The 27270-nt window shown below is 44.5% G+C and overlaps 1 protein-coding gene across 1 annotated transcript; it reads right to left on the bottom strand.

Annotated features, from left to right (window-relative positions):
* Positions 1-549: 549 nt before the first annotated feature.
* LOC140362554 (uncharacterized) lies at positions 550-26068 on the bottom strand. The gene is made up of 23 exons (XM_072448636.1): positions 26035-26068; positions 19330-20924; positions 17664-17825; positions 17490-17585; positions 16721-16934; positions 16495-16560; positions 15271-16403; positions 14702-14839; positions 13614-13721; positions 13392-13527; positions 11341-11682; positions 9319-9363; positions 9157-9236; positions 8962-9074; positions 8047-8230; positions 7788-7872; positions 4477-4622; positions 3351-3441; positions 2504-2652; positions 2226-2311; positions 1124-1193; positions 892-1013; positions 550-796 (listed from the first exon to the last, which is right to left on the bottom strand). Exons 1-23 carry the CDS (start codon positions 26066-26068, stop codon positions 550-552), a joined length of 5442 nt encoding a protein of 1813 aa, XP_072304737.1.
* Between the last annotated feature and the right edge of the window lie 1202 nt (positions 26069-27270).

Consider the following 27270-nt stretch of genomic DNA (forward strand, 5'->3'; position numbering starts at 1 on the left):
TATCGGTCGACGGTTAGTAGCAGCGTGAAGAAAAAATAAATTAAAAAAACTGCACAAAAGGATGCAGTCTTTTCCAATGACAATACAAAGTGTCTTCAGTGGCTCTGTAACTGTGGAAGACAAAGTGTCCCATGTGCGTCCAGCAGCGGCGAACAGAAGCTAATACATATTCCCGAATTCATATATACACACACACACAGGTGCTTATACTTATACTCAAGTGTGACTTATAGTCCGGAAAATACGGTATTTCAAAAGGCACGTCTGATTATGGGTGTTAAAGGTCAGGCTGCAGGGGCGAAGTTTGAACCACTTAATGCCCGATTCTCCTCATTCCTGAAGTTGTGCGTCGCTGTTCTTCACACGTCCTGACCAGACTCCAGCAGCAGCCGCCCCGCTCTGTCGCTCTGTTTGAACTGATGCTGTCGAGTGTTTAATCCCACTTAAAATATCAAAAATACTCCTGCTTCGCTGTAAACTTGCATTTTAAAATAGTCGATTTAACTCCCAACTCTAAAAAACGACTTGCGTTGCCTCCGCGTCGCGTCGTCATCGGAGCTGGAGGGTCTCCGGAGTGGCCGGCGACAGCGGGCGGGGCGACGAGCCGGAGGTGGACGTGCCCGACGTGCCCGACGTGCCGGCCAGCGGCGGCAGCTCTTCACAGGCGAAGTAGTCCTTGAGCGGGGCGAAGAGGTGGCGGATGACGGGCACGCTCCAGGCCTTTCCCAGGACCTTCTGCCTCTGCTGCCGGCTCATGTTCCTCACGTCCGTGTAGTGTTTGGGGAAGCCAAAGATCCTGGCGAGGGGGAAACGGGAGGGGAAAGAGGAGCGAGGGGACGCAGTCAGGACAGAGCCTAAAAGCGGGAGTAATGTGAACTTTGTAGCACTTACTTCTCGATCTCGGTTATCCACAGTGTGTCCTCGGAGCCGTTCTGGAGAACAGGCAGATGGGACACATTTTTACCCTGTTTCAGCGAGTTGGCGTTTGTGGTGATGGTTCTGACTTTTGCCATCTGGAAAATAATGGGTGAACAATATATGTCTCAGTACGTCCGGTAGTTTGAGTGAAAGCAGCGCGACTCAAATTGTACGACTTTGACTTGATATGGAGAGTGTCACAAACCGCTGCCACGCGCCCGATCTCCAGACAATCCTGGAGGTTCAGTTTGTCCGTCTGAGAGGCCGTGATGGGCCTAAAAAGGAAAAAAACAGAACGATGCACATCAACAAAAGGGAAAAAGTACAAAGTTTAGAATATTCAAACGGCCAACCCCGTGTCAAGTGTTTTCTTGTTCTCGTTTTCTCTCGTTACTCTCAAGTTACATTAACAGACCATTTTCCTTCAGTGAAGGATTTCTTTCGACAGTCGGATTGAAAATCATAATGAACTCAGGCTTCAAGGCCCCGGCCGTGGACACAGTGGATGGATCTGTTTGGAACATGCTCCTGGCAGCTGGGACTCAAAACCGCTCCCATGATTAAGGACTGGAGGGATATCACAGACATGCACCATGGAAAGAATAACCCCAGGACTCAACTTAAAAAAGTAAAATAATAATAACAAAAATATTAATACATAATAAATACATAATAATAAGACAATAATAATAATATAATAAAAATGTATAATAAATATATAATAATAAATAATAAAGATGTATAATAATAAATATATATTAATAAACAAATAAATAATAATATAAAAAAATAATATAAAAAATAATTAAAAAAGTAAATTATTCAGATCTTAAAACGCTTTATTTCCTCTTCTTTTCCCCCCAATGCCACTCCCTTATTTACTACTTTTATTTCTTTACTTCCCTTATGTTCTACCTGGTCCAGCACATTCTTTAATTTGTTTTTTTTTTTCTGTTGTTTTTTCTTTTTGGTGTCGTCGTTGTCGTGTAATTAAAAGTAAAAAAAAAAAAAGCAAAAAATAAAAAAACAGTTGCCTTTAGTTTACACAGGACATCAATAGAACTTGAGCAAACTTCAAATAAAGTTTCATCATCTCTCTGTCTCGGCCCAGACAGAAGGATGCAAAGAGCCGAGTACTGTCCCGTATCACTGACCTGTAGCTTCTGTTTTACACCGTAACAGAGCTTCACAATGAGTGCGTGATTTGTTTTTTTTTGTCTTTAAATAGCCTTAAATGATGCGTCCGCTTGAGAGAATAATGACGAGCAACGACAGTATCCGAGTGAGTTCTTTTTCAGAAGGATTACCTGCTCATTCCAGGGATGTTCCCCCAAAAGTAGCGCGCTCTGTTGGCAGGACTGACTTTGACGGCGTCCACCAGCACCGGGTTACACTGCCACACAATGAAAAACAGTCTGACACATCTATTTATGATGAAAAGCACCATGACAAAAACAAAACAGACACATAAAGGCAAATGAAGCAGGAGTATGCAGTGGTCTAAGTTAAATATGTGAATTATGGACTAAGACAAATACAAATTGATCAGAAGGAAGTATATTTTTGGCTGCACACGTGGACAAACCTCGAGGAATCTGCAGATGTTGAGTCGGTCGTGTGTGTTCATGAACACCACGTTCTCAAAGAGCCAGAAGAACGGCCTGTGGTCGTCCTCTTTGGGCTTCAGTAACTGCAGGATCCGGTAATACTCAAAGAACAGCCTGCCAGTGCCCTCTGCAGGACCAAACAGGACATTACAGCACAGACAGGAGAAGGGTCAGAATATTGTCCTCTGCTTAGTGTGGCATCAGAAGTAGAATTTTGAATGTTTTAACCTTGAAAAAACATGTTTGAATTGTTTTTATTAGTTGCTGAATTTTGCAGTTTACGTTTTCGATGCGTTTAAAATGTCTGAATGAAAAGTCTGAATTTAAAATGTAATACAGCAACACATCCGCAACCTGAACTTAAAAAATTGAAAATCTAAAATAAATAATAATAATATTATATAATATTGTATTATATATATGCAAAATTCAGCAACGGAAATTCAGAATAAAACAATTCAAACATGTTTGTCAAAATTCAGGGTTAGAAATTAGCCAGCATTTAACATTAAAATCTGATCAAATCTATTTGCTGTACTTTTGGGACTTTAAGCAGATACTTTTTTTTACTTCCCCCTTACAATAAAAAGAATCCCATTATGGGACAAATGAAGGCTCATCTTATCTTAAATTGTGATATTTCCTCTCAGAATAATAACAGTAACACTTGATATTGTGACATCTCTAATTGGATTTTCCACAACCTCCAGCCAAAGACGTCATCACAATTCACCAGATTTCCCCCGAGGACATTAGACTTCAAATGTTTAAAGAGAAGTTCTAATTGGATGGTGTCCCGGGGCTTCTGTGTGCGGCCGTACGTACCGTACAAGCCTTTCCTCAGTGGGTTGACGATGGACAGGTCGTTGCACGGGCTCCCACCGATCAGCAGGTCGAACGGGCCCCAAAGGTCCAGCTGCACGCGCCAAGAGAGACCACAAGACTTTGTTTAGAAAAAACCTGAACAATGATATATGAAGTACTGTTCTGGGATGTAAAATACCATATTAAACAGTCATTTACGTTGGACTAAAGGAGGGCGTGGCAACCCAAAGTGAGGACATGATTCTGCTTTGTCACTTGATAAACTGCTTGAGAACCCGGGCTGCAACTAACAATTATTTCAGAAGTGTATTTTTAATGAAAAATCTGATAATTGTATTATTATTTATAACATTTTGAGTTAACTTAGCTGCTGCCTTCTTTATTAAAAAAAAAGGTGTTTCACGGGTCTGTGTGTGCTTTTTTGTGCTACTTTTTATGCATGCGCCTTATATTAATTGTTCTACTCTGCTTCTGTATCTACATCAGATTTGATGGACGCCTTAAGTTTGACCAGTGGGGATAAGGTCAGGGTTTAAACCGTAGGGAGTTTGTGTATTTTTAAAAAGGAAAAAAAATGCAGTTTATGCCACGGATGTTGGACAGTGATAAACTGTCCAAATAAAAACACTACCATACACTACCTATTAAAATATTTTCGTTTATCACAAAAACAGGGTCTTTGCACATGTTTTAGAGTTTGTACAGTCCAGAGAACATTGGATGATCAAAGAATATATTTATTTTATAGTCGTGATGAGCAGATTTAATTGTTGCAGCTCTAATGGACACAAAAAGCAAATCAGAAACACAATGCAATTCACTGTCACTTTGAAAGCTTGGATTAGCGCCTGCTGCAGAGGCCAAAGTAGCAGAGGATTTAACCCACTGGATTTCAGCTTTGAAACTGGCTCATTCTGCTCTCTGATTGGAGACTCGGCTTGAGACCCGAAACACCAAATGAAAACATAAACTTGTCCATCATGTCCAATGTTTATGTAATAAATAATAAATCAACATTGCAATTGTTACGAGTGAAAAGCTATATTTGATTTGATTGATTGATGACAGGTTTTTCTCATGTTACGTACTGTCCCTTTAAATGCATGAGTGTTTTCTTTCGACATACGTGTTCCTGGGTGATGAGCCGCGCGTCCCCCACATGGATGATCTTGCCGTCGTGGTTCACATGGGCCACGGCCAGAGAGTCGCCGCACACCTCAGACGCCACGTATGTCTCCACTTTAAAGCCCAGATCTTTGAGCACCAGGAAACCTAAAGGAGCGACCGACACACTGAAGCCTAAAGGAGCGACCGACACACTGAAGCCTAAAGGAGCGACCGACACACTGAAGCCTAAAGGAGCGAGAGACACACTGAAGCCTAAAGGAGCGACCGACACACTGAAGCCTAAAGGAGCGACCGACACACTGAAGCCTAAAGGAGCGAGAGACACACTGAAGCCTAAAGGAGCGACCGACACACTGAAGCCTAAAGGAGCGACCGACACACTGAAGCCTAAAGGAGCGACCGACACACTGAAGCCTAAAGGAGCGAGAGACACACTGAAGCCTAAAGGAGCGAGAGACACACTGAAGCCTAAAGGAGCGACCGACACACTGAAGCCTAAAGGAGCGACCGACACACTGAAGCCTAAAGGAGCGAGAGACACACTGAAGCCTAAAGGAGCGACCGACACACTGAAGCCTAAAGGAGCGACCGACACACTGAAGCCTAAAGGAGCGACCGACACACTGAAGCCTAAAGGAGCGACCGACACACTGAAGCCTAAAGGAGCGACCGACACACTGAAGCCTAAAGGAGCGACCGACACACTGAAGCCTAAAGGAGCGACCGACACACTGAAGCCTAAAGGAGCGAGAGACACACTGAAGCCTAAAGGAGCGACCGACACACTGAAGCCTAAAGGAGCGAGAGACACACTGAAGCCTAAAGGAGCGACCGACACACTGAAGCCTAAAGGAGCGACCGACACACTGAAGCCTAAAGGAGCGAGAGACACACTGAAGCCTAAAGGAGCGAGAGACACACTGAAGCCTAAAGGAGCGACCGACACACTGAAGCCTAAAGGAGCGACCGACACACTGAAGCCTAAAGGAGCGACCGACACACTGAAGCCTAAAGGAGCGACCGACACACTGAAGCCTAAAGGAGCGAGAGACACACTGAAGCCTAAAGGAGCGAGAGACACACTGAAGCCTAAAGGAGCGAGAGACACACTGAAGCCTAAAGGAGCGACCGACACACTGAAGCCTAAAGGAGCGACCAACACACTGAAGCCTAAAGGAGCGACCGACACACTGAAGCCTAAAGGAGCGACCGACACACTGAAGCCTAAAGGAGCGACCGACACACTGAAGCCTAAAGGAGCGACCGACACACTGAAGCCTAAAGGAGCGAGAGACACACTGAAGCCTAAAGGAGCGACCGACACACTGAAGCCTAAAGGAGCGACCGACACACTGAAGCCTAAAGGAGCGACCGACACACTGAAGCCTAAAGGAGCGAGAGACACACTGAAGCCTAAAGGAGCGACCGACACACTGAAGCCTAAAGGAGCGACCGACACACTGAAGCCTAAAGGAGCGACCGACACACTGAAGCCTAAAGGAGCGACCGACACACTGAAGCCTAAAGGAGCGACCGACACACTGAAGCCTAAAGGAGCGACCGACACACTGAAGCCTAAAGGAGCGAGCGACACACTGAAGCCTAAAGGAGCGACCGACACACTGAAGCCTAAAGGAGCGACCGACACACTGAAGCCTAAAGGAGCGACCGACACACTGAAGCCTAAAGGAGCGACCGACACACTGAAGCCTAAAGGAGCGAGAGACACACTGAAGCCTAAAGGAGCGACCGACACACTGAAGCCTAAAGGAGCGACCGACACACTGAAGCCTAAAGGAGCGACCGACACACTGAAGCCTAAAGGAGCGACCGACACACTGAAGCCTAAAAGAGCGACCGACACACTGAAGCCTAAAGGAGCGACCGACACACTGAAGCCTAAAGGAGCGAGCGACACACTGAAGCCTAAAGGAGCGACCGACACACTGAAGACTCAAATTCACTCAAATGTAGAGGAACACCAGCATGCACGCCAAACTGAACAAACCGTAACATTACGAGCAGGTTCCTTTCGGGTTGGGTCAGTTCATGCGGGCCGGGTACAACCATGCGGGCCGGGTACATTCATGTGGGCTGGGTCAGTTAATCCGGGCTGTGTATGTTAATCCGGGCCGGGTACCTTCACGCGGGTCGGGTACCTTCACGCGGGTCGGGTCAGTTAATGCGGGTCGGGTACATTCACGCGGCCTGGGTACCTTCACGCGGGCCGGGTACCTTCACGCGGGCCGGGTTGGGTCAGTTAATGCGGGTCGGGTACATTCATGCGGCCTGGGTCAGTTCACGCGGGCCGGGTACCTTCACGCGGGTCGGGTCAGTTAATGCGGGTCGGGTACATTCATGCGGCCTGGGTCAGTTCACGCGGGCCGGGTACCTTCACGCGGGTCGGGTCAGTTAATGCGGGCCGGGTACATTCACGCGGCCTGGGTACCTTCACGCGGGCCGGGTACCTTCACGCGGGCCGGGTCGGGTCAGTTAATGCGGGTCGGGTACATTCATGCGGCCTGGGTCAGTTCACGCGGGCCGGGTACCTTCACGCGGGCCGGGTACCTTCACGCGGGCCGGGTACCTTCAAGCGGGCCGGGTACCTTCAAGCGGGCCGGGTACCTTCACGCGGGCCGGGTACCTTCAAGCGGGCCGGGTACCTTCACGCGGGCCGGGTACCTTCACGCGGGCCGGGTACCTTCACGCGGGCCGGGTACCTTCACGCGAGCCGGGTACCTTCACGCGGGCCGGGTACCTTCACGCGGGCCGGGTACCTTCACGCGGGCCGGGTACCTTCAAGCGGGCCGGGTACCTTCACGCGGGCCGGGTACCTTCAAGCGGGCCGGGTTGGGTCAGTTAATGCGGGTCGGGTACATTCATGCGGCCTGGGTCAGTTCACGCGGGTCGGGTCAGTTCACGCAGGTCGGCTACGTTCACGCGGGTCGGGTCAGTTCACGCGGGTCGGGTCAGTTCACGCGGGTCGGGTCAGTTCACGCGGGTCGGGTCAGTTCACGCGGGTCGGGTCAGTTCACGCGGGTCGGCTACGTTCACGCGGGTCGGCTACGTTCACGCGGGTCGGCTACGTTCACGCGGGTCGGCTACGTTCACGCGGGTCGGCTACGTTCACGCGGGTCGGCTACGTTCACGCGGGTCGGCTACGTTCACGCGGGTCGGCTACGTTCACGCGGGTCGGTTACGTTCACGCGGGTCGGTTACGTTCACGCGGGTCGGCTACGTTCACGCGGGTCGGGGTACGTTCATAGGGTTTAAGTTTGAACATGCAGTTAGGCGGTACAAAGTGCTCACCTGTTGCGATGCCGTCGAAGAGGGACAAAACCCGGACGGGACGGCGCAGGCTGGCTGGGATGGACGGGTAAACTCGGTGAGGCTCCTGTTGGACAGAAAATTCTGATTGATACATAACTCTGTCTGACAGTTTGAGTGAGAATCTACGATGTGAATAATGTACTGTATGGATCACCCTCAGATCAAAAGGTATAACGTGTTGAAAAAGTAACACGCTGCATGATAAAAGTCTCTCTAGGTGAAACAGTTGAAGCCTTACAAACTCCATGGCGCTGTTGTTGGCGAAGAACTCCTGCACGCGGAAGCTCCAGTCCGGCCGGGGGGTCAGGGCGCCATGGGTCTCGTGGGACTGGCACATGTAACAGATCCAGGGGTCCAGGTCCTTCAGGGAGTTGAAGGTCCCCTCGCCCACCAGGATGTCCAGGCAGTCTGCGCAGAAAGACCTGCGCACGGCAAAACACACGCATCAGAGAGCGAATGTTGCGTGAATATGAGAAGTGAGATCCTCGTGTGTGTCGTGCGCTGAAAAGTCGTGCTGTGTACGTGCTAGCAAAAGCGCTGATAGACAAGAGCAACAGAGTCAAGTCATTCCCAAAACTCCATGCGTTCTCCTTTCTGCTGTAGTCAAATAAATCCATGTCATCTTCATAAAATTAGCCGACTGGTAAAAAATCGGTTGTTGTTTAAATGTAAATGCGGCAAGAGTAAATATCTAACTGTAACCTCCATTTTCAAAAGTTTACGTTTCAAAGTAGGATTTCAGGTTCTTAATGAAATAGAACTAAAATGTCAATGTCAAACTGTTACGGCTTGTTACATTTTTGGTGCACTATCGTCCGGTATAAAGTCAGATTTAGGAAATGTTTATTAGCACGTATGCTACTCTACCCAAAACATCGCTAGACGGCACTAATGATTTGTGATTCTTATTCCCCGAGTGGTTTTCTGTCACCGACAAAGTCCTGGTTTTCCATAGTTTGTGATGGCTGGAGGCTAACGCTAACTCTCCCGTTGGAAATGCATCGGAGCTCATGTATGGAATTGTACCAGCCTTTAGAATGCAGACGAATGCGCAGGAACATTAAACATCTCCATTGGTAAAACGTGAATTGTCCGGGATTAACGTAATATAAATTTAAAGCTGCGTTCTGTGCGTTCTGTGCGTTGAACGGACCTGCAGCAGCTTTCGTTGCCGCACAGAATGACCTCCATCCCGTAGCAGCAGATGGTGCAGTACGACTGGTATCCGTCCTCGTCGTACCGGTGCAAGGTTTCCATGAAGTTGTTCTGAAACGACACCCCAAAGTCAGGTTGATTGGAAAGCCTCGACCCTCGAAACTCTTTAAACGGGATTTGGAAGCCTCCTTACTTTACACTCCAAGCACAGGCTGCCTTTGAACAGAGGGTGGAATATCACAACGTCCTCAGTGCCACAACACAAGCAGAAGTCTTCAAAAGAAAACACAAGGATAACACTAACATTCAGATGTGTAACGGAGAATATGAGGTACAGCCGATGATTGATGCGTACCGTCAATGTCGAAGTCCAGCTCCACAATTCTGCGTATGATCCTCTCTGAAACAGAAAAACAATGATGTTTTAAATCACGTTAATAGCGGACAAAATAAAACTGGTCAAAGCAGGTTTCGTTGTTAACAGTAGACAGTAGGACTGGGCAATAAATCTAATTAGTGTTTTTAACAATTGACAATGAGAAAAATTAAACATATATTAAAAAAAGGACAGACTAAAACCTAGTGCCTTTTATTAAATCTTAATGGACAATATTCTGCATTACAGTATTAGTAATGCAGAAGGGGGGTGCACGGTGGCAAAGGCGGTTAGCGCGCTTGCCTCCCAAGGAGTCTACATGTCCTCCCCATGTTACTGTGGGTTCTCTCCGGGTTCTCCGGCTCCTCCCACCGTCCAAAGACATGCATGTGTTAGGCAAAATTGGTGACTCTAAATTGGCCCTAGTGAATGAATGTGAGAGTGAACTGTCTGTAATGTCTGTGTCTCTGTGTTGGCCCTGCGACGAGTTGGCCACTGTCCAGGATGTACCCCGCCTAAGGCCCGAAGTCACTGGGATAGGCTCCAGTCACCCACGACCCCGAAAGGGAACAAGTATTAGTATTGATATTGGCTTTGAACCTTTGTATCTTTACTTTGGCATCTCATGTTTAAGAAAAAGGAAGTACGAGGAACTGAGCTTAGGGCTCCATCTACAGGCAGCCCTGTAGGAATTACATATTTGAGAGAAAAACATATTGGCTTCCTTCTGCCTCATTAATGGACCTACACCAGTGGTCCCCAAACTTTTTGACTCGAGGGCCACATTGGGCTCTAAAATTTGGCCGAGGGGCCGGGCCAGGAAAATATGGTGTGTTTGTGTGAACTAATGAATTACTATAAATTACACGCAAGATTTGACCTGTAACTTGTAACAAAGCAACAAATGCAAGGCTCAATGTAGGTCTTCTACTGTCCACAAGAGTCTTCTTCAGTGTGTCAAACACTTGCGCTTCCTGCTTGATTGGCCCCGGTGGCCGTTTGTGGTGAATTTTATTTTCTGCGCGCCATAGATTTTCTTGTGTGCGCACTATGTGCGAGCAGTGCAATATGTGCGAGCAGTGCAATATGTGCGAGCAGTGCAATATGTGCGAGCAGTGCAATATGTGCGAGCAGTGCAATATGTGCGAGCAGTGCAATATGTGCGAGCAGTGCAATATGTGCGAGCAGTGCAATATGTGCGAGCAGTGCAATATGTGCGAGCAGTGCACTATGTGCGAGCAGTGCACTATGTGCGAGCAGTAGCACACTATGTGCGAGCAGTAGCACACTATGTGCGAGCAGTAGCACACTATGTGCGAGCAGTAGCACACTATGTGCGAGCAGTAGCACACTATGTGCGAGCAGTGCACTATGTGCGAGCAGTGCACTATGTGCGAGCAGTAGCGCACTATGTGTGAGCAGTAGCGCACTATGTGTGAGCAGTAGCGCACTATGTGTGAGCAGTAGCGCACTATGTGCGAGAAGTAGCACACTATGTGCGAGCAGTAGCGCACTATGTGCGAGCAATAGCACACTATGTGCGAGCAGTAGCGCACTATGTGCGAGCAGTAGCACACTATGTGCGAGCAGTAGCACACTATGTATGAGCAGTAGCGCACTATGTGCGAGCAGTAGCGCACTATGTATGAGCAGTAGCGCACTATGTGCGAGCAGTAGCGCACTATGTATGAGCAGTAGCGTACTATGTGCGAGCAGTGTACTATGTGGAGCAGTGCGCAGCTGCGCAGGTGCAGCTTAGAGGGAACAGTGCCATCTCTTGGGTAAATGTGGGCATTACAGGCGAAAGGTAAAATGAACGGCCAGCCACAGTATCATGAGTGTGAACTGCTTGACTGAGAGAATCACAGAATAAGTCACATTTAATTACTTAAATATTGCACAATGATAATTTCCACTATTCAAATTACAATTATAATAAGTCTCGTAAAAAGGAGTGATGAGCAGCTATGAAAGGGCGGTCCACTTTCATAGCTGACTTACCTCGTCGTTTCTGGTCCGGCTGCGTGTAAACGTTGTGCGCGTTCGCCTTGATCGACAGGTCCGCTTTGGTGTACGGCCTCTTCTTGTGCGGCACAAAGTCCGGAGACGTGTCGGCGTCCTCAAACTCCTCTCCGAATAAAGGGCTTTTCTTTTTCAGGCTCCTTCCTTTCCAGCTGGCTTTACTCGCGGGTTTTTCCGCGCCCTTTTCCGCCGAATCGGCCCCTGCGGGTTTCTCCGGCGGCTTTGCCGGCAGTTTGTACAGCATCACGGACAGTCGGGGCAGGCTTTCTGGGTTGAGTTTGCCATTGGACGGCTTTGACGCTTGGCCAGAATTTTCCCCTCCTGGACAGAAAGATGAGAAACAAAATCAGAACAAGAACACTAACGACGCATTTACAATCATAGACCGGTCAGCAGTGTCTGAGTGCTAGGATACTTTTCTATTGCGGCATGACTCGTCTTACATCAAATATTGTTTATTAACATTTTTTTAAAAGGGTGGACTGACCGCAGCAGAGTCATGATTAAGGAAAGCAGATACTACGAGAACGCAGTTATTTAAAAAGATATCTAATCTACTTGAAACATGACAAAACAGAACTAGTTAATTTAATTAAAGTTAATTAAACTCTTTACAGCTCCACATGTATCGCTCACTTAACTAATGCCTTCCCGGTGTCCTAAATATCCACAGTGCTGAGTTTCTAAACACTTTTCGCGAGGTTCTGAGCTCAAAATCTGGCATCAGCCCTCCTGTAGGTGTGGCCTGCTGGAGCAGCAGCATCACAGAGAGGGAGAGGAAGAGGCTGGACAAAGTCATCAAGAAGTCCAGCTCCGTCCTGGGCTGTGCTCTGGACTCGGTGCAGGAGGTGGGGGACAGGAGGGTCCTGGCTAGATTCACATCTATGCTGGACCATGAGTGTCGCCCCCTGCAGGACACTCTGTCCGCTCTGGAGAGCAGCTTCAGTGAGAGACTGATCCACCCTCGCTGTGTGAAGGAAAGGTTCCGTAGGTCTTTCCTTCTGCTGCTGTCAGACTTTATAACAAACACTGTTAGTACTGAACACTCGCAATACTGACCTAACCATGTGCAATTCCGTCATATGTGCAATTACTGTCGTGATTCATGTGCAATTACTGTGAAATTTATGTGCAATCCATGTGCCGTCGTGAAACATATTCATGTGCAATTACTGTCGTGATCACATGCAATGTATTGATTTTTATCTTTATTATTTTTCCCCTCCATCCCTTGTTGGGTTTTGTCTATGGGAGTTTTTGTTTATAGGAGATCTTCTACTGAAAGTGTTTTTCAGACTTCCTATAAGTGATCTGTTCTTTTCTTCTGTATCTACCTCTGTATCTTCCTGCGTTGCACCAATGAAATTTCCCCACGTGGGACAATAAAGGAATATCTTATCTTATCTTAAAATGAGTTTCGCCGCCGTCCCGGATGAAGCTAACAAACATTAGCATGCTAACGCTCAGTTCCTGGTTCTCAGGTAATTAAATAATCTAAATATGAAGCATTTTCTCTCATTTTCACCTGCATAGATGCTTTAACAACATATCTGTACTGGAGCGACACAGACTTTACAGCGAAATCTTTACATCTTTAACTTGGGCCGTTGGATGACTTTCTTCTTATCCATTTGTGTCTGTATATGATTCAAAATAACTCTAAAGTCCATGTTTGCTTTTGTAGTTGTTGGAACAGTGGGGACTGGAGCAGCTCTTCACCGATAAAGTAAAGGGTTGTTTGATTTCAGGAGTTACTCTTGACTACGCGGTTGCTCACGCTCGGACTTGTTTGCGTCCTTGATCGACGGTAACAGGGCGTTTAAAGTGCCTATGACAAGTTTTCTAATTTTGACGTTATTTGGTGTATTCATATATGTATTCATATCTGTTGCACATATACATTATAGTTTTACACCAATCAAGCAGGTGTTTGAGGAGGAAGGTCAAAAAACATTCCAGTCATAAGTCACATAAACATATAATCAAATAAACATTTTTGTCATATACTAAATTAGAATAAATTATCATACCCAAAACGGCAGGCGCAAATCCTTTGGGTCCCGTTGGTCTGAACCCACCGAAAGCCCAGTCCAGCATCTCGCCCAGGATTTCCTCTTTATCGTCAAACGAAGCTGAAAACTGCTTCTGACAGCGGGCGCTCGCCTCCTAAACGACCATCGCTTTCCATTAAAACTCGCAACACCACCACATCTTTATATTGTGATTTTTCTCGCTAAGATGATGAAACTCACCCGCAGTGCCATGAACACTGCGTCTTTGTAGACGGCGACGGTGGCAAAGTTGTTTTGCGAGAAGAACTTGCTAAAGTCTGAAAATGGTAGCAGATACTCGACGCTGACCTAGAACGAAAAAGTTATGAGAACGTTAACGACAATCGTGACGACGTACTGTGGGAATGTACTGGTAGAGGTGAGTAAAGAAGGTCAAAATGTGTATACTCCATAACAATCTCTACTGCAGCAATCATTCTAAACAGTTTTAGGTGCGAACACTAACATCTGACTTACCGTATTTTCCGGACTATAAGTCGCTTTTTTCATAGTTTTGGCCGGGGTGTGACTTATACTCCAGAGCGACTTATATGTGATATTATTGGTTATTTTCACACTGATAACCACAAGAGGGCGCTCTAAGTGACGCAGAAGAAGAATCTGCACTTCCTCTTCCTCTGGAGTTTGTGGAGTTGTTTAGAAGTGACACAGAGGAAGAAGAATTCAATGGATTTAGTGATTTGGGGTAAAACTGATGCTTTGGTAAACTTGTTAGCATGTTCTTTATGCTATAGTTCTCTGAATAACTGTTCATATGTTACGTTAACATACCAGACACTTACCACAGTTCTGTCTGTGCCTCATGTAGCTGAAGGTGTTAGCGTTAGCATACGTACACCTATTCACCATGTTCTCTAATCTGTTAAGTGAATATTATCCAACTTTACCAACATGAAACTTTTACAACTACAGCTGCAATTAATCAACTAAAAAAAACCTTTATTTGGTTGGTACTGTAATAAAAAACTCAATTTACAGTATATGTGTTTCTTTTTGACTTATATAGGTTGTTTTATCATTGTTTGTGAATTCTGTTCATTGCAATAAACCTTTTCTGATTCTGATTTTTATCCTGAACTCAAAGAAAAATACACTATTTTTCTATAAACACAAGAAACCCATTTCTCTCAAATATTGTTCACAGAATGTTTTAATATCCTTCATCTCAGAGTCCTGAATCGTTACACCTCTATAAACAACGCTGCGACTCACTCGGTCTGTAAATTAATCGATGAAACCCAAAGTTATATGTGGATTGGAAAGGTCACCTCAGAGGTCATGCCGTGTCCGTACCACACCACGTTCTTCATGTCCGGCTCCAGGTTGTCATCTACACTCGGCACGGTGACTGCAGGCCAACAAAAGGAGTGCTCCAGCTGGATAAGGACCAGCTCGCCCTGCTGCCTCTGCACCAGAAATGTAAAATAAATCATAATGTCACCATTCAAATGGACATTTTAAAGGAGACATATTCTGCAAAATCCACTTTAATGAGCTTTTAACTTCGTAACACCAGTGGGTCCTCCTTACAAGATATATTTGGATTGATTCATTCATGACTGTTTTATCCAACAACTGCAGTGCTAAGAAAATGTCTGTTTTCACCTACCCCCTATCCCCGCCCACATCCCTGTACGTAGTGCAGGGCTCATCAGTTCTGCAGTTTAAACAGGAAGTCAATGAACCCGTTTCTATTACTGAGCCGTTTAGATCAATATTGTGAACAAAACGCAAAAGGATTAACTTGTGTTTTACTTCAATACAGATGAACTTAGCATAAAATGTCTCCTTTAAGATTCTACGTGTTAATTTGAGGTGACAAAAAAAAAAGTTTTACTTGTTCAGGCTTTGGATTTGTTGGTTCAGCTTTTGGTGCTTTGTGTTTGCTTTTGTCCTCGTCACCCTCCAACGTGAACACGGACTCGATGACAAGATTCTCAACTTCACAGACGGGCTTCTGGATTTCCCTGTCGGGCTTCTGGATTTCCCTGTCGGGCTTCTGGATTTCCCTGTCGGGCTTCTGGATTTCCCTGTCGGGCTTCTGGATTTCCCTGTCGGGCTTCTGGATTTCCCTGTCGGGCCTCTGGATTTCCCTGTCGGGCTTCTGGATTTCCCTGTCGGGCTTCTGGATTTCCCTGTCGGGCTTCTGGATTTCACTGACGGGCTTCTGGATTTCACTGACGGGCTTCTGGATTTCACAGACAGGATTCTGGATTTGCATCTGGATTTCCCCGACGTGCTTCTGGATTTCCCTGACAGGCTCCTGGATTTGCCTGACGGGCTTCTGGATTTGCCTGACGGGCTTCTGGATTTGCCTGACGGGCTTCTGGATTTGCCTGACGGGCTTCTGGATTTGCCTGACGGGCTTCTGGATTTCACTGGCGGACTTCTGGATTTTCCTGACGGACTTCTGGATTTGCCTGACGGGCTTCTGGATTTGCCTGGCGGACTTCTGGATTTTCCCGACGGGCTTCTGGATTTGCATCTGGATTTCCCTGGCGGGCTTCTGGATTTGCATCTGGATTTCCCTGGCGGGCTTCTGGATTTGCATCTGGATTTCCCTGACGGGCATTTGGATTACCCAGATGGGCTTATGGATTTGCATCTGGATTTCCCTGACGGGCATCTGGATTTCCCCGATGGGCTTGTGGAGTTCCATCTGGATTTCCCCGGCGGGCTTGTGGATTTCCGTCTGGATTTCCCTGACGGGCATCTGGATTTCCCTGACGGGCATCTGGATTTCCCCGGCGGGCATCTGGATTTCCCCGGCGGGCTTGTGGATTTCCATCTGGATTTCCTCGACGGGCTTGTCGATTTCCATCTGGATTTCCCCGACGGGCTTGTGGATTTCCATCTGGATTTCCCCGACGGGCTTGTGGATTTCCATCTGGATTTCCCCGACGGGCTTGTGGATTTCCATCTGGATTTCCCCGGGGAGCTTGTGGAGTTTTGGAGCCGTACCATTTGGAACTGTTAAAAATATAATTGAAACGTGACAAATTAAACGTAGTTGGCGCAGAAATGTTTCAGTATTAATATGAAACAGGTGTAAATTATGAACCTTCGTGAGCTTCAGTTTCATTTTGTCTCGTTGTTAGTCTGCATTCTTCAGTCACATCAACCAAATCTGAAATAAGGCAATAATTAAGCATAAATTAAGAAATACAAGGAGGGCCGCTGAGGCAAAAAACGACCTTTTACACTTGGACACGGATTTATTTATTCATATTTATTATTCGTGATACATATGTAATAAATAAATGCACATGAAACACATTGTGAGTGACCTGAGGAGTTGTCGGTGTAGTCCGAGTCCTCAGAGTCCTTCCGTCGCCGTTGACCTGGTATGAATGAGCGTGGCCTGCGGTGGTCTTCATCAGAGGGGGAGGAGGAAGAGGAGGAGTCCTGCTGTCGCTCCGCCCTGTGCGCTCGATACCTCCTCTTCACACCTTTCCTCTGCACTCGGCGTGGAGGAGGAGGAGAAGCGCTTCGGCCCGAGGACTGAAAACACATACACCATCAGACTCCGTGCGACGCAGATGAAGCGAGGGACAGAGATAAATCGAGTTCGGACCGACCGCGGAGAGCGAGCCTGAAGCTAAGCTGCTCCCACAGCTCGGAACTCGCTCCAGTCTGATCTAAGGTTGTGCGAGCTGGTTTCAGACGGGTTTTTGCTCCATTTTTAAAAAACAAAGAGCATAAATTGTCCATGCTTTTAAATGTAGTTCTGTTTTTAATCTTGCTCGCGTAGAGAAGGTGTGTGAATGTTGTTTCAGAAATAGATTCCAATTGATAGGACAGTTACATAATGATTTAACTGACACTACAGGCATTTTAGGTCATTTATGATGTTTGAAGCTTGTCGTGAATGAGCTGCATCATCAGCGGTTTAAATATTAATTAAAAGAGTTACACACTAAATGATGTAACGCGTCTGTGTCTTTTTAGTCACAAAGGCGAGCCACACTGCTGGACAGAACAGGCGTTACACCCTCAAACAACAGTAGAACTTATTTTGTACACGTACTATAACGCAGCTCGTAGTGTTAAACTCACCTGAAAAATGTGCTTCAACTGCAGAGAGCGCGGAAAAGCCAGCAGCGTGAGGACGAGCTTATACAAGACGGGAGACGGGTCCAAGCTTTTCAACACCTGCAAAGCACCAGATAATCACCTCGTTATTACAGCTATTACACAGATGTAGAATGTGAGAGTGTCGCGTAGCTTCACCTTCTGCCACCGCAGGCCCGGCGTTTTGGCCTCAAACCTGCTCAATTCTTTCGTTTTCTGGACGTAGTCGACGTACTCCGATGTCAGCTGAGAGGTGGAGCTTTGGCACACGCCCAACTGAGAAGCCAACTCTGCCAACTGCTCATCGGGAACCTCTCGCCACTGAGACAAGGACACCAAAGAGTTAAGGGAAACGTGCCACACAATTCAGTTTGGACGAGTGATTTCTATGGTAATACTCAAATCCAATTACTGCGAATGGAGAAAGTGAGGCAGGAGCCAGTATCCCCGTGGTGACGAATACTATATTGAAGGGAATACCAAATATTAACTTGACTAAATTGTATTAAACTATACTTTGATATAATAACTGAGTTATGCTTGGACTATGAAGGGTCAGTTCCATCACACTCTGGCACACACCACATTCTTGCTCTTCTACGCACGTATTGATAAGACACAGGAGGACCGCATCCTGGCAGAACAAACTCAAGGATATCTCTGTGCGATAGAACGGCGAATGGAAGAATACTGAGAGCGCACAAGGACAGGGCCCGTCCGGACTCGACCGTGTAAGACGCCGTCACATTCGATAGGGACATTTTAGGTAAGTGCTCTGTTTATCTGTATCAGTATTGTACATGGCAGGGATTAAACATTTCATTCATTCTAACTCTTTTTGATTCTTGCCCTCTCTTTCATAAACAAGCACGCCAACATATGTATTTCACATCATTTAAGAAGTACACTTTTGTCGCCCGTGTGTTTAGTCAAGTAAGCGTGAAAATGTACTTGGAGAAAGTACTCCTCGAGTGTAACAGTCCGGATGTAAAACCCATTTAACTTATGTTATGAGTGAATGTAAACGGACAGACACAGAATTAAATAATCCAAAGATTCTGGTATTTAGTCATATTATTAAAGTAAAAACTAAATAAAATATTTAAAAATATATGAATAAAACATACAAAATATTACTCAAGCAGAAATAAAATGGTGTCAAAAATGTACTGAATCTGATTTATATAGCGCCTTTCATGACACTCAAAGCGCTTTACACTGCTTTATTCATTCACTCCTCACTCTGCAGTACTACTATTGTAGCCACAGCTGCCCTGGGGCAGAAAGTACAATTTCTTAAAAACTTTACTAACGGATTTACTACCCACCTCTGCAAATCTACAAAGCACAACACAATATTCAATATATACCAATCGTTTTAACATAAGCAGATTGTCCTCTTCTTCAGCTCTGTCACTATATGATAATTATACAGATATATAATAAAGATATACGATGTAACCATTTCTGAAGCAAATATCAAAGGTTTAGCAATAAAAAAAATATATAAAAATGCCATGTAATGCATTTTATCACAATTCTTTTTAAATGACCTGGTCACATACTCATTCATACATAACAATACATTTATAACAGTTATTGCCTCATGTTGTCTGCACTGAAATGGAGCAAAGGATCATGGTCTATGTCGGTTTCTTTAGTCGTTTATGCAAGAGAACAATGCATTTAAGCAAAGGAGCCTTTAGTTGGATATATTGTTACAGCCCATGATATTATATATTTGGGTTATTGTTACACCTCTAGTTTCTTTGTGAAATCTCTTCACTAAAATTTGTCATTGTAAAACTGTAGAGGTTTAACTCACCTTGAGACTACACGGATGCTTCAGCAGCGTCCCGATATTCCGCATGGAGAGAGGACTGAGCATTCCGGGAAGACCGTCGATCAGAATCTGGAGCACCGTTTGGTAGAAGCGCTGCGCCGTCAACAGAAAGCCGACCCGGTCTTCTTTCCCGAGGACGTCATAAGACAGAGATCCCAAGTACCTGCCGGCCCTTAACCCCACATTTATACTCTCTACCGGGAGCAGGTCCTTCTCGCTCCGCAGCATTCCCAGATCCCGCTTTCGGACAAACTCTTCTGCGGCCGAGGGCGTGAAAATACTCGACGCGCAGACGTTGACCAGCAGGGCGGCCGCGTGCAGCTCCACCACCATGTCCCGCGCCATGCTGTGCTGCAGGTCCTGAAAACTCCGGAAGGTTCCCAGGGCTTGGGAGAGGAAAACAAAATCCAACCGCACTCTCGGCTCTTCCATTCGACAGCGGATTCTCTGCAGCCGACCCGACTCCGCATCCGGCCGCAGGTCTCTGAAGTACTCCTCCACGTTGACCCAATTGGACGACATGTTTTGGATGACCGCGATGATGGCCACGTATTGCGACGTAATCGGAAGCTTTACGTTGTAGCCGGAGTCTTTCAAGCAGTCGGGCAACGCGAAGAAGTGGATGTCGTTGACGAGTTCCACCACTTGGCCGTAATATTCCATAAGTCCCATTTGGCAGGCGTCGCCGACCACGCACGCGAGGGCGCCCAGAGACACCAAATGCGGGCACAGATCCCTCAGCTTTGCCACGATCCTCCCGTTGACTTCCGGGTCGGGTATAGTGCAGTAAAACACCTTCAGGTTTTCCAGAGGTAGCTTGGCCGCCTTGAGCAGGTCGAGCAGGAGGTCCGCGGCGGCGTTGGCGGTGTGCTTCGTGATCGTCTGCGTGGTTTGAGTCCCTTTGCCGGGCTGGTTGATGCGCAGCGTGTTCAGCCGCCTCACCACGCTGACCCCGGACCGGCGATTGAAGAAGCCGATGAGGACGGCGCAGGTGGTGTTGTCCAGCTCCAGTCCCATGTCGGCATAAAGACAATACGGCGACTGGTAGCACAATTCCTGCATGGTTTTCGTTGCCAGTTTTGTTGTGCGAGTCGGTTGAGGTGATGCGGGCGGGTTCCGCCGCCCATTTTCTGTAACCGTTTTAGCTCCCTGTGGCTTATCTTCAGAGTCCGAAATCAAAATGACGTTGCTTCCGTTCGCAGATGACATCCCGACTGGAGGTGGTTGACGTGCTGGAGCGGCGGGAAAGATTACCGGGTAATTGCGGTCAAGATTACTTGACGGTGTTGTAAGCAGCACGGTCAGTAAGGCGGGGTTTTTATCGTTCACATTCTCATTGGCAGATAGCAACTCCGCCCCTCGTTTGTCCGCTTCCGCCGCTGGTAAAACTCCAGGTGATTCTTGGTTTTCTGGGCCGTTCAGATGTTTCAGCAGGACTTCTTGATCGAGATTTGGTTCAGATGTTTGCGTAACCTCCTGCGTTTCATCTTCATTGATTACAATTTCATCTATCCCGGGTCTCTTTATATCAACGTCTGGGTCCAAGGATGTCGGCGGGGAATTCTTATGGGTGTTATCTGTAAGAAAATAGACAAGACGTATAGATTTTGGTAAATGCAACAAGCTTACGAGCACATGCAGACTATTGTTGGTCAAAAAAAACCTTTCTTCTTCTTTCATTTCGGGTTGATTGATAAGAGAAATGTAATATATGTATAAATATAAGTCATTGTAGTCTGATCAAAGGAAAAAAATGACAAACAGACAAAGACAGACAGAGTTCTTCTTCTTTGGTGGATACCAGCCTCCATAAAACAAGCGTTACATTATTGCCAGACTTTATTCTTTAGCCTTTATTCTTTATTACCCCCCTCATCCCCCACCCCGATAATCAGAGTTGGGGGTGATGCGTTAACTGGTAATGAGTTAGCTGTTAACAAGTAATAAAACTCCCTTGTTATTAACACTATTTTGCTGCTGAGGAGTAAATGTAATGTAATGTAATGTAAATTGATGTGGTGAGTTTGATTTAAATAAACTAAAGCCCTAAAACAAGTGCATTCCGTTGTTGTGCGCCGCTGCTCTTGCCAATCCACTAATTTTGTTTTGAGTGATGTTTTTCATTGCTCAAGGACAGGTCTACACGTGCTTATTGTACGGCTTTGTATTGTGGTAATCTGTCAACATAAAAGATAAAAAAACTCAATCACTTGTTATTTGATATTTTAATGATTCTGTGACTGTGTTCAGCAACGCAAAGGGATGGTTGGCAGACGTGTGTTACTTTTATAACACAATAGCGAAGTAAAATAACGCATTATGTTACGTTTCCAGGGCAGTAATGAGGTAAAGTAACAAGTTACTTTAAAAATGACGCTACCCAACACATGTTGGTTAAAAGATTAAATTTAAAAAAACTCGTAAAAATCATTTTAGTCAGATAAAGGTAGAAATCCTCTCGCTGAGGGTTTTACAAATAAAGTGTATCAAAATCACAGTTTTGATGTCATAATGTCTGTTGTAAAACATCTTTTGTACTTACAGTTCAGTTAATGATTAATTATTAAGCAGTGTAAAGTCATCTAAAAGTTTAGTCATCGCTTTTACAGGATTATTCCTATTATTGCTACAAACCTTTTTTAACCCATTCATAATAATCAAATGAATAGTTGTAAAGCACTTGCATCCAACAGTAGCAGTATTTCACCAGAGATCGTATCATAGCATCTTCTACCTTGACTTTTCTCAAAGAAGGATCAAATCCATTGCAGAAACTTCAAGAGCTCGTCTTCATTCCTCTTGATTAATTCATTGACTGGGATGAACTAAAGGGAAAATGCTGTTTGAATACTACAGACTTAAAACGAGCACCATCTCTTCAAATACGGCACAACTAAACCATTATTTGCTCACTTTGAGAAGCCCAACTTCAACAAAAGCCTTCTGCAGCAAGTTGTAGTTTTGTGTCAAGTCTTGGTTTTCTCCACAGTCAGTTTGACTCTTGACAAGGACTTTTATAGAAGGAAACAATATGTGCATCAACTGGCATAAGGTTGCACCTGAGAAAAGACACATAGCCTTTAGACGCAACTAATACAACATAATATAAGAAATAATACAAGCGCAAGATGATCTGGATCTAAATGTAATAGTTTTAACTGAAGAAGAAAAATAAAAAAGACACAATTATTCATGAATTTTCTGTAATTGTCACAAGATTGTGCACACGTGGAAAATGATCTTGTGAGATACAGTGCAGCTTGAGAAATAGTAGTTTAAAAGAAAGCAATGCAAAATGACAACAGAAAAAAACTGAACCAATACATTTATTTAGAATAAATCAAAGTAAACTTGATTTACTTTAAATAATCAAGTCAAACTCGCCTCGGATCTACTCTCTGAGTAGAAATGTCAGTAAGTTTGTTTTTCTATAGAAAAGGATGGGAAAAAATACAATTTTCTTGCCTCTAAATAGTCAAGTATGTAATATAACAGACTACACACGTTTTTTGTCCAACAAAACAAATAAATCTGGATTTTGCCTTCTTAATCAATGCTCTGACTCCCATCATGTCACATTAAATACACAAATACTATAAAAATACAATTAGATTAGATTCATTGCCATTACAATTGTACAAGTACAACAAAATGCAGTTTAGCAGACCAGAAATGCAATGAAGCAAGGACTAAATTTAAATCATTATGGTATATATATTTTAAATATAGTCCATGGTCCCAATTCCTCTTCTGAAACTGCCTCATGTTTCACTTCACGTTTCATTTAGCATGCCTTTGTTTACAATCTATTTAAATAGATGATTGAGCGATCAATCTAATTTTAATCAAGATCCAGACCAGTAATGTTTAATCGTTAATCTCATGAGGTCTACATCCAATCCTCACCAATTTAAAAGGTGCCATAACATCACGTTTCGTAGTCTATCCTAAGTGTATAATTGATAATAATAAGTGTTGTGCAACACCCTTAACATAATAGTTAAGAAATATCACCCAGACCTTGGACCCCCTCACCAACCCGGAAATGCATACGGCTTGGTTTGATATTCGCCCCCACCCTTGCGAAGAGCGATCTGGCTCCCCCGCCCAACCCGTGACGTAGTCTCAGAGCGCGTGTGTGCCCCGCCCACCCGTGACGTAGTCCCACAGCTGTCTGCTCCGCGCTGCGCCGCTCCTGCCGCGCGAGTGAGTGAGAAACGATAGAACTTCAGATCAACACTACTTTGAGACTAAATAAATCTGGTGTTTATTCTACAACGTGCGCAGAACAGATATATATATATATATATATATTATATATATATATATATATAGATATCTATAGATATATGTATATATCTATATATAGATATCTATAGATATATATCTATATAAATATATATAGATATCTATAGATATATCTATATAAATAAAAGTCTTATGTCCATCGCGCTCTTATTTCCTGGTTTTTCGGTATCGGATAGAACTTCTCTCCGTTTATTTTCCCGGTTGCTACATCAACTGCCCCATAAACCTTCACCATTGTGATAATAGTAAAGAGTGTGATATCATTAATGAAGTTTTGGGCCTCTTTGAACCGTGTTTCGTCGTAAACCGAAGCAGAAAAACTCTGGGGCTTGTAGGGAGACACGAGCAGCGCGGAGTCGGGGGGGAAGGGGGCGGGAGGCGGGTGGAGAGGGGGGAGGGTGAGGGGGGATGATGACGCGTGCCTGTGGGTATGACGCGGTCTTGTAGACACTGTCCGTCAGTTTGGAGATTCGAGGAAAGGAGATAGTCTGTAATATAGCTAAACACTGCGGGACTCAATCAAAAAAACACTCTGGGTACATATATTAAGCACAAATAGCAATGTAAGAAGGTTAAAAGCTCTGAAAAGTCGATTTTGCATGTTATGGGACCTTTAAGGAGCGTAAATGTAACTCTTTATTTGTGTCAAATGGCACCGATCAACCGCCTGACATGTTTATGATCAACTCTGAAATCCATTTATATTTTGTCTTTGAAACAAACAACATTAAAACCAAACAAGTTTGATCAATACGGGAGCCACATGTAATTCTTCACGTCCATTGCAGCTGTACAGAAGGAAACAATAGGAGAAATTTGCAAAAAGATCACTTTGACAGACATTATGGAGAGACTTTACTTTGCACGGCCCTGTTCAGCCTTCAGAAGGTCCAAACCATGACCAAAGACAGTGTGCGTTGCCATAGCAGCTTTATTACCTGTTGCCAGCTGCTCCACGTGCGTAAAACCAGTGCGTAAACATCTCGCATCGCTATTCTGTAAAACTTTCGACGTAACGTGACTTCGTGCATTATCGACACTACCACGCACTTTTGATAACGGGTTTCTTCTTATTCCCGTTCTAAACTTGTAAAAAGTCAACAAACGGCATCGATGATAAATAAGCACTAAAGTTAAAGCCACACGATCTGTCTCTTTAGCATGTAGCTTAGCACGTTGATTTTTGTTTACAGCCTGCTTCCGCGCCAGCTCCGCGGTGCATTTAAATCCACGGGAAAGTCAAACAATCAGCTGTTAAAAAGTATTATTTCACCTTTTAAAAATCGACGTTAAGGCACCAAAACGAGGAGACTAAACGTAAACAACGTGACTTCATATTCTTGCAAGACAAAATACTTTCAACGTATTACTTTAAAAACTCTATAAACAAATAATGCGCATTCGAAATGCAAATGCGTCCTCGGCGCGAAACGATGACGTCATTACACATGAACCAATCAGATTCCGGCAGCTAAAAGGTGTGAACCAATCAGAAAGCAACAACACAAATACAGACTAAAGTTTTAACCCGATACTTTTAAAACGATACATTAAACATAATAAAGAGTAATAACCCTACGTGCTGCATTTGGTGCTTGTTGTTTGGTAAAAGTAACGCGTACAATGACACCAAAAGAAATACTTATGAAGAAAAGCACAAGATTGGACAAGAAATAAAGCCAGATATTTTTAAACAATGAGCAATTGGCAGATTTGACTAAACACGAGAGCAAACAGAAACACTCGCATCTGACCTGACCTCACCTGACACACAGCAAATAGTAGAAAACAAGACACAACAAACACGCTGTAAACTGCAAAAGACGGGAATGCTGTAGAAGTTGTGCTTGGTTGTTGCAGCAGCAAAGACAGAAACAAGATTTAAATGTTACAGTTGTTATCGCGAAGATCGGCTTAAAATCCGTGAGGCCCAAGATGGCGGCGCGTCTGAAGCCAACGTGAATGAAAGAGTGAACGTCTCTGTAAGCCTCGCGCTTCTACTCACAACATTGATTTAGTAATGATACGTAAACAAAACCATCCAAGTCCATTTAAACAAATTACACGTTAGTATTTTGTACTTTGCGCACTCCATGTCAAAACATTAACTTGAGACGCTGTTGCCCCGATCGAACTTCTCAAACTGCAGCGGTCGCGTTAGTAAACATGTTATAACGCAGTAACTACTGGAGTAATAGGACTGACTTCACGCTCGTCGTAATAACACGTGGAACATCAACATGTAACTTACTCCGGTGAAATCACGTAAAAGACAGACATGGCTCTTACCCGTGTGTATTGTTCCGTGTTCAAACACCTCCAGCCCCTCATGGCGAGCTCCAGCTGCGGCGTCCCTCCCTCACCCCCTCATCCTCTCACCCGGCTGGGTGTGTTCCACACTATACACCTCCATCCGTCGTTATTGAACTAAAATATTCACAAACTTCTCTGTAATGGCTACTGTGTCGCCAGTATCAGTATTTTGTTGTATTTTGGAGCAAATCGATAACATTTAACAAATGGGGATACACATTATCCACTTATTATCTGTTTGTTTTCACCCAAAAAGGGACGGGGACGTTCTGGTGGTACAGGAAGTGACGTATGACCGGAAACGTCAATGGGACCGGGAAGGTCGGCACTAGATCATTCAGTCATAACTCACAGAAGTCAAAATTCCACTTGTTTATTTTATTTTTATTGTCAAAATTCTTTATTACAAAACATTTATAACAGATGAACAGTTTCCACTAGTTAATTTACGGAATCAGGACGAAAGTGACTGAATCTGAATCCAACATGGCGGCGACTGAGCCCGGTCCCTCTGATACATGTATTATATTATCGCTCTGATACATGTATTATATTATCGCTCTGATACATGTATTATATTATCGCTCTGATACATGTATTATATTATCGCTCTGATACATGTATTATATTATCGCTCTGATACATGTATTATATTATCGCTCTGATACATGTATTATATTATCGCTCTGATACATGTATTATATTATCGCTCTGATACATGTATTATATTATCGCTCTGATACATGTATTATATTATCGCTCTGATACATGTATTATATTATCGCTCTCATGATACATGTATTATATTATCGCTCTGATACATGTATTATATTATCGCTCTGATACATGTATTATATTATCGCTCTGATACATGTATTATATTATCGCTCTGATACATGTATTATATTATCGCTCTGATACATGTATTATATTATCGCTCTGATACATGTATTATATTATCGCTCTGATACATGTATTATATTATCGCTCTGATACATGTATTATATTATCGCTCTGATACATGTATTATATTATCGCTCTGATACATGTATTATATTATCGCTCTGATACATGTATTATATTATCGCTCTGATACATGGATGTAATATATTATCGCTCTGATACAGCTCAGGCAATAATGTTCTCTCTCTAAAAAGCTTTTTTTTCATTGCATTACAGTCTGCTCAAAGATAGTGTTTGGCCATAAAATAAATAACCCTAGCCCCTAACCCTAAGTTTTTGTAGTAGTTAGGAGACGAGGGGGAAAATAGTCAGTCTCAAGTCAAAGACAGAAAGGTCCTG

The sequence above is a fragment of the Eucyclogobius newberryi genome, unplaced genomic scaffold, assembly GCF_026437365.1.
Source record: "Eucyclogobius newberryi isolate DKJ021-1_F unplaced genomic scaffold, fEucNew1.0.hap1 SCAF_17, whole genome shotgun sequence".
In the NCBI taxonomy this organism is placed as follows: Eukaryota; Metazoa; Chordata; class Actinopteri; order Gobiiformes; family Gobiidae; genus Eucyclogobius; species Eucyclogobius newberryi.